Source organism: Saimiri boliviensis, chromosome 15, assembly GCF_048565385.1.
Source record: "Saimiri boliviensis isolate mSaiBol1 chromosome 15, mSaiBol1.pri, whole genome shotgun sequence".
Lineage (NCBI taxonomy): Eukaryota > Metazoa > Chordata > Mammalia > Primates > Cebidae > Saimiri > Saimiri boliviensis.
Window position 1 is genome coordinate 2,868,415 of NC_133463.1, and position 14,419 is coordinate 2,882,833.

Here is a 14,419-nt window from a genome sequence, read left to right on the forward strand (position 1 = left end):
CCTCCTGGGCTCAGGCAATTCTCCTGCCTCAGCCTCCTAAGTAGCTGGGATTACAGGCACGCACCACCATGCCCAGCTAACTTTTTGTATTTTTTTTTTAGTAGAGACGGGGTTTCACCTTGTTGACCAGGATGGTCTCGATCTCTCGACCTCGTGATCCACCCGCCTCGGCCTCCCAAAGTGCTGGGATTACAGGCTTGAGCCACCGCGCCCGGCCAAAAATAAATATATATATATATATATTTTTAAAAGCTGGCACTCTTCTTCATCTTGTTGAAATCAAAACATTCAAAGTAATGAGGCAGATCTGCTCATAATTTAAAAAAAAAACCTCATGACGGAGACTGTTACTAAAATATCACACATTTACAAAGCATCGCCGCAATAGGCACTACTGCGCACTCATCAGTCTCAACTCATAAATCCACTTAGGAGTAGACAAGAGGACACTGCAGGCTGTCTACTGAGTCCTAATTAAAAGCAGAAGTCTTTCTGTGTATTTTAAATTACAGGACAATTTCAGGAGCTGATTTCAAAAAGCATCCCAACGAGTCTATCTCAAGCAACAGATAAGCATATGAGTAGGATATTCTGTTAGCAGTGTAAGATGAAAGTATTTTAAAAAGGAGATATATCCTGTAACAAGTAACATACCCAGAGTAGATATATTCAACAAAGGGACGGCTAAGATTTTTCTATTCTTCAATGACAACTATAATTAATTTGAAAACAAACCTAAGTGTCCACGTGTTTGCTTTAACCATACTTTTATAACCTATAGTATTTGATAAACCTTTCTGTAATATTACCTTGACACAAACTCCTTATTCTTATGACCGGTAGAAGTATCCTTGAAGGAATAGCTTTCGCTGCTTATGATGAAGGGATAAACAATAGCCTGAGGGTAGTTATCGGTGATTTCTTCCACGGTGCGCTGAACAGCAATGGCTTGGTCTTTGTCCAGCAAGGCCACCATGTGGCTGATCCAGCCAATAAACTGCCAGCAGGGAATGGAAGACATCTAAAATAGAGAGCTGAAACTTAATGCTGAGTAAAACATCTCACATCATCTGTTATAAAAGTAACGTATGTCCAACATAAAGAAAACTCAGAAGTATAAAAGCAGAAGTATAAACCCAGTCTTCCATCCCTCAGCTGTCTTCTACTGCAGCAACCAATGGACTCTACCAGGCACTTTCTGTGTAGGTACACACACAGCCTTTTGTTCAAGAACGGAATCACATGAGACAGCTGCTGCTGGCTGTTCTCAGAGAGATGTAGAGAAAAGTCTTTTACCTTATTCCTCTTGCCAGCTGTATTCCATGTTGTTTACCTACTGCTCTATAATGGATATTTTGAATTTTTCCACTTTTTTTGCTATCACAGGTAATGTTGCAGTAGACATCCCTGTACACACAACTGTTTGTGCTATATACCTGTAGAATAAATTCCTAGAACTAAAATTACAGTGTGAACCTTAAAAACTGTAATAAACATTGGTAAAAGATTTTTCAGATTTTCATTTCTGAAAATATTAAATTGACTACTTTCCAAAGTCTTTACCAACACTGGACATAATCAACTTTAAAAATCACTGTCAATCAGAGAAGTGAAAAAACATCTAATTTAAAATTTCACAGTTCATTATTAGTGAAGCTGAATACCCCATGTTTATCTGCCTTATAGCCTTTAATCATGCATGCATTTCCTCTCAGCATTTTCTACTATTTTGTACATTGCCATTGTCAGCTTTCTGTTTCTTGATTGTGTTACAAATATTTTTCTTTTTCTTTTTCGAGATGGGAGTCTCACTCTGTCTCCCAGGCTCAATCTTGGCTCATTGCAACCTCTGCCTCCCGGGTTCAAGCAGTTCTCCTGCCTTAGCCTTCCAAGTAGCTTTGATTACAGGCACCCATCACCATATCCGTCTAATTTCTGAATTTTTAGTAGAGATGGAGTTTAACGATGTTTGGCCAGGCTGGTGATCTCATGACCTCGTGATCCACCTGCCTCAGACTCCCAAAGTGCTGACATTACAGGCCTGAGCCACTGCGCCTGGCCCTTTATTTTTTTAAATTGCATATACAGTATTTGCCTTTTCTGTATAGAAGTATTGAACTATTTTCCTTCATGGATTCTGGTTTTGGTCTCTTCTTTCCAAGACCATTTTAAAAACGTGTTCACATTTTCCTCTGATACTTTTATGGTGTCATTCTGTAGCTAAACTTGACGTGTCTGGAATGTTGGCATAAGGTATGAGGTGTGAAGTGTGGGCAGGCTTCCTGACTGCATGTGTGCACTGAGGACGGCGTGGCATGTGAGGGTGGCTTAGTCCACACAGCTCATACGAGCTCACGAGAGAGGCTACCAGCTCCACTGCACATGCCTACTGGGTGTCTTGACAACACAGAGTGAATAGTTTATGTCCTCACATATTCAAATGCTGTTTTTATTATATATAAATATTATATTATTTTGGAAAAAAACAAAATCATAATAAAGTTATTTAATTATCTGCTCACTTTTCTTGAAGAAAAACTCAGACATGTTGCATTTCTGAATTTACTGAGAAAGTCTACTATTCAGAATCCACAAAAACGTGGAGGGAATGGTTAGGGCCCTAAAAGTCAAACTGGGTCCCCACAGCCCAGAGACCAACACTATTTAAAAACTCACCATGCAAAGCTAATCAAGAGCGAACCATGTTACCCTTTCTGAACTATTATATTTCAACTCAAACTGGGCCCTATCTTCCAGCTACACGTCTATAAAAGTCAACTATGAAGTCTTTCAGAGGCCCTACACTTTGCCGATGAAATCAGTGGAGCCCTCCTGCACACAGACAGAGCCCAAAGGACAGAACTGCAGCTGCCAGTGCAGCCCTGGGCAGGGCCAAGGGGCAGGTCACATGGAGGGGTACGGGTTCCTCCCACACCTACAGACTGACTCCTCACCCATGTTCACATGCCCCAGGCCATTCTGGACACCGTGCTGCTGGCACATGCTGGGCTCCCGGGAGGTGGGATGCAAGCTGAACCTTGCTCATCCTTCTGGGCTAAATGACAGGTGAGCATTGGGCACAGCAGATGTGACTGACCACAGCCTCATCTGCATGGGCAACAAGACTTCCACACGAGATTCCATCACCATCCCACACACCCTGCCTCCATTTCTCTGGGTCCCTGTTCAGACACAGTGTTCTTATCAACACCCACAGAGGAAAATGGGTAAATGTGAAAACTCATTTATGTAGCTTTAAATTACCTGTGTCCTCAGAGAGTAGCAGAATTCACTGCTGGCTGGGAAAAGCTGTAATACAGGCACTGCACACACTAACACGTTGCGATATAAATAAGCGTATCTTTAAGTTCTGTAAAGTTCCTTACTGCTAAGTTGAATAAAGACACCAACCTCTTTTGTCATGAGGCTCAAGGTCTCCTCTGGATACCGTTCTATAATCTGAAGTAATCTAGGAAACCTCAATCTGGCTTCATTGGAATTTAATTTTAAAGCTTTCAACGTTTTCTCCACCACAAGTGCTGGATACGCCTGCAGTTCTGCAGAATCAATAACTAACAAGGGCAGCAAAGAAGAAAGCAATGGTTACTATATTCACTTATCCATAAACCATGAACTTAACAAATGGTAACATGCTCCCTTTTTGGCTTGTATTTTGTAGTGTCATTGTTCTCCTCTTAACTACTTCAGACCGACAAATAGCAGGTACAGTTTTGTATCTATCCTGAAGCCAAATCCTTCCATAAGAGTGCCCATTCAGCAGAAAGTAGTTTGCATCCTGGGCTGAGTACATAAGGGGCAGTTGGTAGTTACTGAATTTATTCCAGGAGCATGAAGCAGGCCACACAAACCAGTAATATTGAAGCTGCAAGCTAAATATCGAAGTATAAATTAAAGAGGAGACCGCTTGACTCCATTTAAATGCACATCATGTTGCTTATGCCACTGTCTCTCTCTTTTTCCTTTTTCTTTTTCTTGAGATGGAGCTTTGCTCTTGCTGCCCAGGCTGGAGTGCAGCGGTCTGATCTCAGCTTACTACAACCTCCGCTTCCTGAGTGGCTGGGATTACAGGCGTATGCCACCATGCCTGGCTAATTTTGTATTTTCAGTGGAGACAGGGTTTCTCTATGTTGGTTAGGCTGGTCTTGAACTCCCAACCTCAGGTGACTTGCCCTCCTTGGCCTTCCAAAGTGCTGACATGACAGGTGTGAGCCACCACACCTGGCCCTCTTTTTTTTTTTTTTGGAGACAGAGTTTCGCTCTTGTTACCCAGGCTAGAGTGCAATGGCGCGATCTCGGCTCACCGCAACCTCCACCTCCTGGGTTCAGGCAATTCTCCTGCCTCAGCCTCCTGAGTAGCTGGGACTACAGGCACGCGCCACCATGCCCAGCTAATTTTTTTGTATTTTTAGTAGAGACGGGGTTTCACCAGGATGACCAGGGTGGTCTCGATCTCTCGACCTCGTGATCCACCCGCCTCGGCCTCCCAAAGTGCTGGGATTACAGGCGTGAGCCACCGCGCCCGGCTCTGGCCCTCTTTTTTCTTTTTTTGAGACGAAGTCTCACGCTGTTGCCCAGGCTACAGTGCAGTGGTGTGACATCAGCTCAGTGCAACCTCTGCCTCCTGGGTTAAAGCAGTTCTCCTGCCCCAGCCTCCTGAATAGCTGGGACTACAGGTATATACCACCACGCCCAGCTAACTTTTTTGTATTTTTAGTAGAGATGGGGTTTCACAATGTTGGCCAGGCTGGTCTCGAACTCCTAGCCTCAACTGATCCACTATACCCAGCTGCTATTGTCTCTTAAAAAGACGATAGGATTTTCGGCCAGGCACGGTGGCTCACGCCTGTAATCCCAGAGTGCTGGGAGGCCGAGGCAGGCGGATCATGAGATCAGGAGTTCAAGACTAGATTGGCCAACATGGTGAAACCCCATCGCTACTAAAAAATACAAAAATTAGCTGGGCATGGTGGCTTGTGCCTATAATCCCAGCTACTTGGGGGGATGAGGAGAACTGGTTGAACTGGGACCAGGGAGGCGGAGGTTGCAGTGAGTCGAGATCGTGCCCCTGCATTCCAGCCTGGGCTACAGGAAGACTACATCTCAAAAAAAACAAAAAAGACAGTAGGATTTTCAAAACATTTGCAATTTGAAAACAAAAAAAATAGGAGACCAAAAGTATGTAAAAATTCCTAAGACTTTATGCTGACACATAGGGACACCTGTTTTTTAAAATTTTGCAATTCACCTGTTGCATTCTCTTCCTCCTTGGACAGCTGTTGGTCACAGAAATCTGCCAGCGTCATGTAAGCATCAGTCACCCCAGCTGCAGGCCCACAGCTCCAGGAGGAAGGCTGGGCCTCCTCCTCAGCCGCCCGCACAGCCTCAGAGAGGTGCTGGAATGCTCTCTGGTACAGACCTGCAATCACCTGGAATTTAGAGACCTCAACACATCAGCAAGACTGAAACTCTCAAAGAACTCTGCTTTCTATTTATGATTCATGATACATAAATGGATCAACAGCTCCAAAATAACACTGAAACTATGGAACTGGAAAAAACAAGAGTCTGCCATGGCTATGAAGGAGCAACCAATTCCAGTAAGATCCTTAGCATGTAGCAAACAGCCAAACAAAAGAGCAAGGCCAGTGCAGGCCAAGTGGTGCACGAGCAACACAGAGGGAGGAGACAAGGCCATGCCACTGAGGTGAGGCAGGACAACAGTTATTGAAAAAAACAAAATAATTGACAAAACGCCAAGCAAAACAGGCATTAAATTTAAAAAAAAAAAAACAGAAAAAGCTGATTTGTTCCATAAGCTGGTGGGATATCTGAATGGTGATTGGTGGGGAAAATTTCATTAACAAAAGTCGTAAGAGAACTGTCCAATCAATCCAACAAAAATTTGAAATTCATGTTTTAATAGTAAAACTCTGTATCATTCAAAGAAACAGGAAGTACAGAGTATGTCAATTTTCCACATAAGAAAATTGGCTGTGCATAACTGTCAAATATATTTTAAAAACCCAAAGCAATACCCTTATTATGACTTTCCTGTAGCCTGAAGACTGCACACTGAAGACACACACAGCACACTAGCAACCAGTATTACCTTCTCTGAATCCTCTGAACTGGATCCAGAAAGCTCTAAGATTGTTCTAGCCTTGTCCTCCTCGATTTCAGCAAGGCAGGCTGGCTCACTGCTGAGAGCATTAGCTAGGATCCTGTAAGTTGTACCCAAGAGAATGTTCTGATCACGGAAAGCCAGAATATTTTTGCTTAAGTAGCTTGATATGTCGTTCTCATCTGTTGGATTAAAAAACAAAAAACAACACTTTGTGTGAGTGAAATTAAAAAAAAGAAATTCATTATCTACAAAAGTTCTCTTTTGTTTTTGAGACAGAGTCTCGCTCTGTTACCCAGGCTCGAGTGGAGTGACATGATCTTGGGTCACTACAACCTCTGCCTTCCAAGCTCAAGCAATCCTCCCACCTCAGCCTCCCGATTAGCTGGGACTACAGGCTTGCACCACCATGTCCGGCTAATTTTTTGTGTTTTTGTTAAGAGATGGGTTTTGCCATGTTGCCCAGGCTGGTCTCAAACTCCTAAGCCCTAGCAATCTGCCCACCTCAGTCTTCCAAAGTGTTGAGATTACAGGTGTGAGCAACTGTGCTTGGCCTAAAAGTTGTCTTATATTAAGAAGTTAATAAAAATAAATGTTGCAAGTACAAGAAACTGACCTCAAATACTGGCTAGGGAATTTCTTGAACTCACATATTAATGAAAAATGTTCTTTGTTAGAAGTAACTCTATCAAATTCACAGAGGCTAAGCAATGGAAACCTTTCTTTTTTTGTTGAGAGGGAGTCTTGGTCTGTCGCTAGACTATAGTGCAGTGACGAAATCTTGGCTCACTGCAACCTCCGCCTCCCAGGTTCAAGCAATTCTCCCGCCTCCGCCTCCTGAGTAGCTGGGACTACAGGTGCGCGCCAACACGCCTGGCTAATTTTTTGGCATTTTAGTAGAGACGGGGTTTCACCATGTTGGCCAGGATGGTCTTGATCTCCTGACCTCATGATCCACCTGCCTCGGCCTCCCAAAGTGCTGGGATTACAGGCGTCAGCCACCATGCAAACCTGGAAACTTTTATGAATAACTTTTTGTTTAAGCATCATCATTCTGTACTTTTTCAAAGTACCTAATTCTATTAAAAAGAATAGAAAATGGCTACTAATGTGTTTGTACCTACGTTAACAATACAGAGTAGATCTTAAAACCTGACACTGTGGCCCACGGCTAACGCAGCAACAGACGTCGCCACATTTAAAGTTTTAGTTCTGCTTCTACCGCGTGGTTCTGGGCAAGGAGCTGAATCAGCGCTGGTTAAGTCTGCAAGGTCCAGAGGTGCAATAATGGTGCTGAAACTAGGAGGCCTGGTCAACCTCATGCCCTCCTTGCCCATGGTCTGACAATTCTCTGCCAGAGTTGTCTCAGATACAGGATCACGACTACCGGTCCTGCTTATCGTGCAAGGCTGTTACGAACTATAACCATACCCTAACTGTGTAATTGTTATTACAAAAGTATATGGATACCAATATTAATATCAGCAAACTCTTCCTCCTCCCCTCAAAAAATCATCAGGATGATTTTCTTCTTCTTTTTTTAGATACAGGATCTCAGTATGTTGCCCAGGCCAGAATACAGTGGCTATTCACAGGTGCAATCATGGTTCACTGCAATCTCAATCTCCTAAACTCAAGCCATCCTCCCACCTCAGTAGCTGGGACTAAGGGTGCGTGCCACCGTGCCCAGTTAGGATAATCGCCTGCTCCTGGGATCAGGGTATAAATAGTGCTTCTCCTCTAGACACTTTTGTTGAGGCTGATGCTGAAGAGTTGGTCTTGGCACCTAGTTGGATCGTGTCTGCCTGCAGTGCTAGCACACAGCCTTGGACACGGGGCAACAGAGTTGGGGACCAGACCCAAACCTGCCCAATAAACTTTTTTCCTTTAATGTAGTCCTAAAGACTACACTAGTTTGAAAAGAAAACTAAGGAGGAAATGGTGTTTTTTGTTTGTTTGTTTGTTTTTTTGTTTTTGTTTTTGGATGAAGTTTCACTCTTGTTGCCCAGGCTAGAGTGCAGTGGCACAATCTCAGCTCACTGCAACTTCCACCTCATGGGTTCAAGTGATTCTCCTGCCTCAGCTGCCAGAGTAGCTGGGACTACAGGTGTCTGCCACCACACCTGGCTAATTTTTGTATTTGTAGTAGATACAGGGTTTCACCATGTTGGCCACAATATTCTTGATCTCTTGACCTCATGATCTGCCTGCCTCAGCCTCCCAAAGTGCTGAGATTACAGGCATGAGCCTCTATGCCCGTCAGGAAATGGCTTTTCATATTTGTTTACATCTTATATGCAAACATATAAAGTTCTCAAAATAATCAAACTATCATTCTAACTATCATTCTCTGGCTCACTTTGCTATATTCTCTAAAATTACTGCAAAGATTTACCTCCCAAATGTCACATGATGCAGCACAAAGAAGATACATAAGACAATATAAAACAGCCCTCTGAGATTTATATGAACAAAAGCAGTCAACTTACCCAACAAAGAGACTGTTTTCAGCACAGTGAGAACCTGTTCGGAGCAGCACTGGGCCTGGCTCCGGCAGTGGCTCAGGCGGCAGTAGCTCTGCACCCAGCTCACCAGCCAATCATCTCTGGTTTTTGACTCCTTATGCAGCTCCTTCAGTAGTTTCATGGCAAGTGAGAAATTGTTCTGTGTTAATAGAAGAAAAAGAGAGACGGTGGTATGAGGATACACAAGTGATTCAAGTTTCTAAGTGGATGACTTCCCCCTTGTATGATACAATCCAACAGAGAGCAGTGAATCCACTTCTTTCACTTCAGTTACGTCTTTTAATTTATCACTAAGATACCATTCACATTTTAAGAGTACAATTCAGGCCAGGTATTGTGGCTCAGGACTGTAATCTTAGCACTTTGGAAGGCCAAGGTAAGAGGATTACTAGAGTCTAGGACAGGCGTCCCCAAACTTTTTACACAGGGGGCCAGTTCACTGTCCCTCAGACCACTGGAGGGCTGCCACATACTGTGCTCCTCTCACTGACCACCAATGAAAGAGGTGCCCCTTCCTGAAGTGCAGCGGGGGGCCGGATAAATGGTCTCAGGGGGCTGCATGCGGCCTGCGGGCCGTAGTTTGGGGACGCCTGGTCTAGGAGTTTGAAACCAGATCAGGTAACATATGAGACCCTGTCACTACAAAAAATTTAAAGATTAGCTGGGCATCATGGCATGTGCCTGTAGCCCCAGCTATTCTGGACACTAAGGTAGTAGGATCACTTGAACCTGGGAAGTTGAGGCTACAGTGAGCTGTGATTGTACCACACTGTACACCAGCCTGGGCAACAGAGCGAGATTCTGCTCCCAAAAAAAAAAAAAAAAAAAAAAAAAAGTACAATTCGGTATTTTTTACAAAGTTGGGTAACCACAACCCCTAATTCCAGAACATTTTCATCATCCCAAAATGAAACTCACTGTCTGTTCACAGCACGCAGCCACCGGCAACCATAAATTCCCTTCTTGTCTCTATGGATTTGCCTACACCAAACACTCTGTTAACAATGGTATGAGAAAGTAAGTGGTGATTGTGTATCTGGCATCTTTTACTTAGCATGATGTTTTCCAGGTTCGTGCATGTTATAGTACCTGTCAGCACTTCTTTCCTCTTTATGGCTGAATAATATTCCATTGCACACACATGCCACATCTTTTTTTTTTTGAGACAGAGTTTCACTCTTGTTGCCCAGGCTGGAGTGCAATGGCATTATCTTGGCTCACTGAAACCTGTGACTCCCAGGTTCAAGTGATTCTCCTGCCTCAGCCTCCGAGTAGCTGGGATTACAGGTGTGCGCTACCACACCTGGCTAATTTTGGTATTTTTAGTAGAGACGGGGTTTTGCCACGTTGGCCAGACTGGTCTCGAACTCCTGACCTCAAGTGATCTGCCCACTTCGGCCTCCCAAAGTGCTGGAATTACAGGCGTGAGCCATGCGCCTGGCTGGACATGCCATGTCTTATTTGGGTTGTTTCTACCTTCCCAGCTATTTTGAGTAATGCTCTCGCAAACATTTGTGTATGAATTTCCATGTGTGCTTATGCTTTTGCTTCTCTTGGGTCTGAGAGTAAAATGCTGGGTCATATGGTTACTCTAGGTTCAACTTTTTTTTTTTTTTTTTTTGAGGCAGAATTTCACTCTTGTTGCCCAGCCTGGAGCGCAGTGGCACACTTCAACCTCTACCTCCCAGGTTCAAACAATTCTTCTGCCCCAGCTTCCCAAGTAGCTGGGATTACAGGCACATGCCACCACGTCCAGGTAATTTTTGTATTTTTAGTAGAGACAGGGTTTCACCATGTTGGCCAGGCTGGTCTTGAACTCGTGACCCGACCTTAGGTGATCCGCCCGCCTCAGCCTCCCAAAATGCTGGAATTACAGTACTGAGCCATCGTGCCAGGCCTCAACTTATTTATTTTATTTTTTAAGCTAGTCAACTGAAGCAGTGGAAGTAGAGAATCAACCAATACATCTATAACTGGTTGTAATCAAGTAGTTGTAAAAACCACTGCACTTGGACCAGACTCGATGTTCAACTTTTGTAGAAACTGCCAGACTGTTTTCCATGGCAGATGTACCATTTTACATTCCCACCACAGTGCAGGAGGGTTCCAGTTCCCCACATCCTCATCATCGCTTGTTATCTGTGTGTATGCTTCCAGCCATCCCAGTGGCTATGAAGTGCTCTCTCACTGTGGTTTTGATTTGCATTTCCCTCAAACCTAGTGATACTGAGCATCTTTGTATGAGCTGGTTGGCCATTTTCCTTTCTTCTTTGGAGAAATGTCTTAACAAATACTTCATGCCCATTTCTTAATTGGGCTGTTTGACTTTCTGTTCAGTTGTCAAGTGTTATGACTTGCTCTTTCGCCAGTGCAGTGGCACTATCTCGGCTCACTGCAACCTCCGTCTCCCAGATTTAAGCGATTCCCCTGCCTCAGCCTCTTGAGTAGCTGGGACTACAGGTACATGCCACCACACCTGGCTAATTTTGTTTGTATTTAGTAGAGATAGGGTTTCACCATGGCCAGGATGGTCTCGATCTCCTGACCTCGTGATCCGCCCACCTCAGCCTTCCAAAGTACTGGGAATACAGGCATGAGCCATCGCGCCAGCTGTCCTTTCATATTCTTTAGCTTCTCAGGTAAGGCACAACAGTTTTTCTTCTGAATACAATTGATCCATTTTTAAATTTAGTTGCTTATATGGATGTCTTTTTAAATCTACACCTCTAACTCTCTCTCAAGCTTCAAAAGACATTTTCATTAGAAGTGGGTCTTCCTAATTACTGCCCTTTCAAGCACCCAGGCTAGAAATCTGAGTTATTCCCAGCTACACACACTCATCATTTCTGTTACCTCAGTCCTTCTTGATCTCCTTACAGCACATCTCTTGCCCCGCTTGCTCCCACCCTGCTCCTCAATGGGGGACTTCCTAGTCTTTCTCTGCCTTTGCTTTCCCCAGAGCTGTCAATCTCCCACCCAGCTTGAGCCCTCCACAAACCCAGCATTAAGACTCTGCATTCTGTTCCTCACTTTCATGTTTCTGTGTGTGTCTCCTAACACCTGGAATACCTTTCTCCTCTCCATATTCAAATCCTTCCATGCCAACAAGGTCTATAACTTAAACCATTATCCCCTTTTCCCTGTCCAAGGTGAAGCTCTTCTCTTCCATATGCCCTCCTGGCTTTGCTGACATCTCTCTTCCTAGCCCACCAGTGCTGCTGTCATCATGCATGCCGCCCCCCACTCTCACTAGACAGTAACAATGATGGCAGGGAATGTGTCTTTTCCCTCATCGTGCCAGGCAGTTTCCTAACTACACTGGGGTCATCTACCCACAAGCCCAACTCCTTTAGCAATATGACCTTCAGTTCAGATTGCCCCTTCCCACCACACCCTACTCTTCTCTCACCCAGTTCCTGCTCTGCCTACCTCTAACTGGATTTTCTGTTATTTGCAGTATAAAAATTCATAACCGATACTGCACTCATCCAAAGAAAAATCTATAAATGAGCATTTAAACCTACAAAAAAGAAATATTATTTCCACTAGAACAACATCCTTTGCTTTGCAATTGCAACTGATACAGGGTCATTAACATAGCAAGCTTCACTAGTATATTCAAAGATGGTAATATATTTAAATACATTACATACAATTTTTAAAAAATGTATTGTTAACATCAAGAAAAGGTCCTATAATTAAATAATAATTTCTACAAACTAAACCTAAAAATAATTTGTAACTAACTGGTAAGAATTCATTTTGTTAACGGAGATCAAACCTGATAGTAGGTTTATTTGCTTTTCAAGTAACACATAATAATCACGTTCAAACATTTAATAGTAATATAATAAACTCTAGGGGCTTTCTGGAGAGTTTTGAATAAGCACTCCTGTACGTTTCCATTCTTCCTTTTCTTATTTTTTTTTTGAGACAGGCTCTCACTCTGTTACGCAGGCTGGTCACTCCTGGGCTCAAGTCATCCCCCTGCCTTGGCCTCTCAAAGTGCTGAGATTACAGCTGTGAGCCACTCTACCTGGCCCAGTTTACTTTCTTATAAAGAGAGACAGAAAAAAATAACATCTACTCAATTATTTTAACGTTCAGATTTTAAAGAAAAGCTAAATTTAGAGAAGAACTAATTTAGCAAAATCCTGTGACAAGCAGGGAGCACAGACATGAGCACCCACCTGCTTCCGGGCGCTGTCCATCATCTTCATTTTCATGGAAAACTTGCAGCTCCTGATCAGGGAGCTGATGTCTTCTTCCTGCTCTTGCATTTCCCCCCTGTCACCTGAGTCTCCATCTTCATCCACATTCATACTGTTATCTTCTGGAGGAGGGGTAAGCTTCTCCTCTATTTTGCTGAGAAAGAAACATCTACACAAAGAAAAATGAGACAGTGTCACAGACTCAGGAATAAGAAACTGCTGGATAGCAACTACAGGTAGAAATTGTACACTTAGTAAATGTTCACTTTTTTTTTTGGAGACAGAGTCTTGCTCAATCGCCTGCACTCGAATGCAGTGGTTCAATCTCGGCGCTCTGCAACCTCTGCCTCCCCGTTCAAGTAATTCTCCTGCCTTAGCCTCCTGAATAGCTGGGACTACAGGTGTGCACCACCACACCAGCTAATTTTCGTATTTTTAGCAGAGATGGGGTTTCGCCATGTTGGCCAGGCTGGTCTTGAATTCCTGACCTCAGGTGATCCACACGCCTCAATCTCCCAAAGTGCTAGGATCACAGGCATGAGCCACCATACCTGGCCTTTGTTCTCATTTAAACCATAAATGTAACACTGCACATATTACACTTAGTCCCCATTTTAATAAACCAACTCTTTAAAGATCACCAATTATATTTTAAGAGTACTTTCTAGACATCACTTAGTGCTTCCACTTCAATAAAATAAAAATTCAGACTCAGAATCTTCTTTTTTTTAACGACAGAGCATGTCTCTGTTGCCCAGGCTGGAGTGCAGTGGTAAGATCTCAACTCAGTGCGACCTCCCAGGCTCAAGCCAACCTCCTACCTCAGCCTTTCCAGAATTTGGGACTATAGGCGCATGTCGTCATGTAACTTTCATTCTAGTTTGCTGTTTGAATTATTCTATCTTATTATTGTTGTTGTTGTTATTCTTACTGTGCCTAATTTATAAATTAAACTTTATCATAGGAGTGTTTGTATAGGAAAAAGCAGTATACAAAAGGTTTGGTATTATCCATGGTTTCAACATTCCACTGGGGATCTCTGAACGTATCTTGTACAGACAAGAGACTACAATATTCACAAATTACATTCCAAAATCAACTGATAAAAACAACCAGGAGAATGTATTCATCTCAACAGAAAACAGATGCTAACTCTATCCTGACCCATACACTGGAAAATGATCATATAAGGACCTTAAAGCAGCTATTTTAACTATGTTCCAGGGGGTCAAGAAAAAAACACATGCAATAAATGAAAAGGTATCTCAGCAGGAAAAGAAAATTTTTGGTCTTGCTCTGTCGCCAGGCTGGAATGCAATATCAGCTCACAGCAACCTCTGCCTTCCAGGTCCAAGCTATTCCCCTGCCTCAGCCTCCCGAGTCGCTGGACTACAGGCACGTGCCACCACGCAAGGCTAATTTTTTGTATTTTAGTAGAGATGGGGTTTCACCATGTTGGCCAGGATGGTCACGATCTCTTGACCTCATGATTTGCCCACCTCGGCCTCCCAAAGTGCTGGGATTACAGGCATGAGCCATCA

General features: G+C 43.4%; 1 protein-coding gene across 2 annotated transcripts in view; it reads right to left on the reverse strand.

Annotated features, from left to right (window-relative positions):
* The window catches only part of PRKDC (protein kinase, DNA-activated, catalytic subunit), a 184,307-nt gene that overhangs the window by 22,892 nt on the left and 146,996 nt on the right, over positions 1 to 14,419 (reverse strand). For both annotated transcript variants that reach the window (XM_003940866.4, XM_003940865.4), the window contains exons 69-74: positions 12,858 to 13,047; positions 8,632 to 8,806; positions 6,131 to 6,324; positions 5,267 to 5,447; positions 3,412 to 3,572; positions 810 to 1,021 (exon numbers count right to left, since the gene is read on the reverse strand). In XM_003940866.4, coding sequence (XP_003940915.2) covers positions 810 to 1,021; positions 3,412 to 3,572; positions 5,267 to 5,447; positions 6,131 to 6,324; positions 8,632 to 8,806; positions 12,858 to 13,047 — 1,113 coding nt within the window. The remainder of the gene's footprint in view (positions 1 to 809; positions 1,022 to 3,411; positions 3,573 to 5,266; positions 5,448 to 6,130; positions 6,325 to 8,631; positions 8,807 to 12,857; positions 13,048 to 14,419) is intronic.